The 1,342-nt window shown below is 39.1% G+C and overlaps 1 protein-coding gene across 1 annotated transcript; it reads right to left on the reverse strand.

Annotated features, from left to right (window-relative positions):
• Positions 1-6: 6 nt before the first annotated feature.
• On the reverse strand, positions 7-643 carry LOC116273428 (heat shock protein HSP 90-alpha A2-like; the record flags this gene model as incomplete). The annotated part of the gene is given in 2 exon segments (XM_031662488.1): positions 7-247; positions 250-643. Coding segments are annotated over 2 exon segments (470 nt in total), but the record flags the coding sequence as incomplete, so codon positions are not given.
• Positions 644-1,342: the final 699 nt, after the last annotated feature.

Genomic DNA, 1,342 nt, shown 5'->3' on the forward strand with positions numbered 1-1,342 from the left:
TACTGCTCATCATCGTTATGTTTGGTGATCACTGTTACTTTCTCAGAAACCAAATAAGCAGAATAAAAATGAGCACTGAACAGGCCAATCTTAGAGATACATGCAGCAGCCTGCAAAGCTTCCATGAACAGTTTGGTCACAGAGTTGGTGATATTTCCAAAATTATCGATCAAGTCAGCCTTGGTCATTCCAATTCCAGTATCCACAATAGTGAGTCTTCGATCTTGTTTGTTTGGTATAAGGTTAAATGCAGCTGTTTCCCAGAGTCTAATTTACTGGGATCCGTCAAGCTCTCATTCCGGATTTTGTCCAATGCATCTGATAAATTTGAAATGAGCTCGCTCAGAAAGATCTCTTTGTCCAAGTGGAAAGTATTGATGATCAAAGACATCAGCTGGGCAATTTCTGCCTGAAAGGTGAATGTCTCAACCTCCTCCTCCGCTGTCGGTTGGTCTTGGGTCTGCGTTTCCTCAGGCATCTTGGTTAAGGGACAGCACGGGCTCCACAGTGCAGCAGCACCAGGACGCTGAAGCAACTCTAAATATCAATAGCATTTCCATATACAAATAACAACTTAGCTGAAAAAGAAATCAAGAAAACAATTACATTTATGATAACATTAAAAACAAAATGTTAGAATAAATTTAACCAAGGAGGTAAAAACCTGTAGGCTAAAAAATACAAAACATTAATAACATAGATTGAAGAAGATACAAATAAATGGAGAGATATCTAATGTTTATTTCTCAGAATAATTGATATTGTTAAAATGTGTATACTGCCCAAAGCAATATGGATTAATAAAATCCTTATCAAAATCTCAATGGTATTCCTCACAGAAATAGCAAAAACAACCTTAAAATTTATACAGAACCACAAAAGCCCCTGAATAGCCAAAGCAATACTGAGAAAGAAAGGCAGTTATCACACAGCCCTATTTAAAAGTATTATATTACTAAGCTATAGCAATCAAAGCCATATGGTATTAGTGTAAAAACAGACATATAGGCCAATGGAACAGAATACAGAGCCGAGAAACAAATCCAAACACATATAGTCAGCTAATTTTTGACAGGAGCACCAAGAGGACACAATGAGGGAAGAACAGGTGTTTCAAAATAAGGTGCTGGAAGGCCAGGCACGATGGCTCAAGCCTGCAATCCTAGCACTTTGGGAGGCTGAAGCAGGCAGATCAAAAGGTCAGGAGTTCCAGACCAACCTGGCCAACTAATGAAACCCAGTCTCTACTAAAAAAAATACACAAAAATTAGCCGTGCATGGTGGCAGGCACCTGTAGTTCCAGCTAATTGGGAGGCTGAGGCAGGAGAACTACTTGAACCCA

This window comes from Papio anubis, unplaced genomic scaffold (assembly GCF_008728515.1).
Source record: "Papio anubis isolate 15944 unplaced genomic scaffold, Panubis1.0 scaffold6687, whole genome shotgun sequence".
NCBI classification, from domain to species: domain Eukaryota; kingdom Metazoa; phylum Chordata; class Mammalia; order Primates; family Cercopithecidae; genus Papio; species Papio anubis.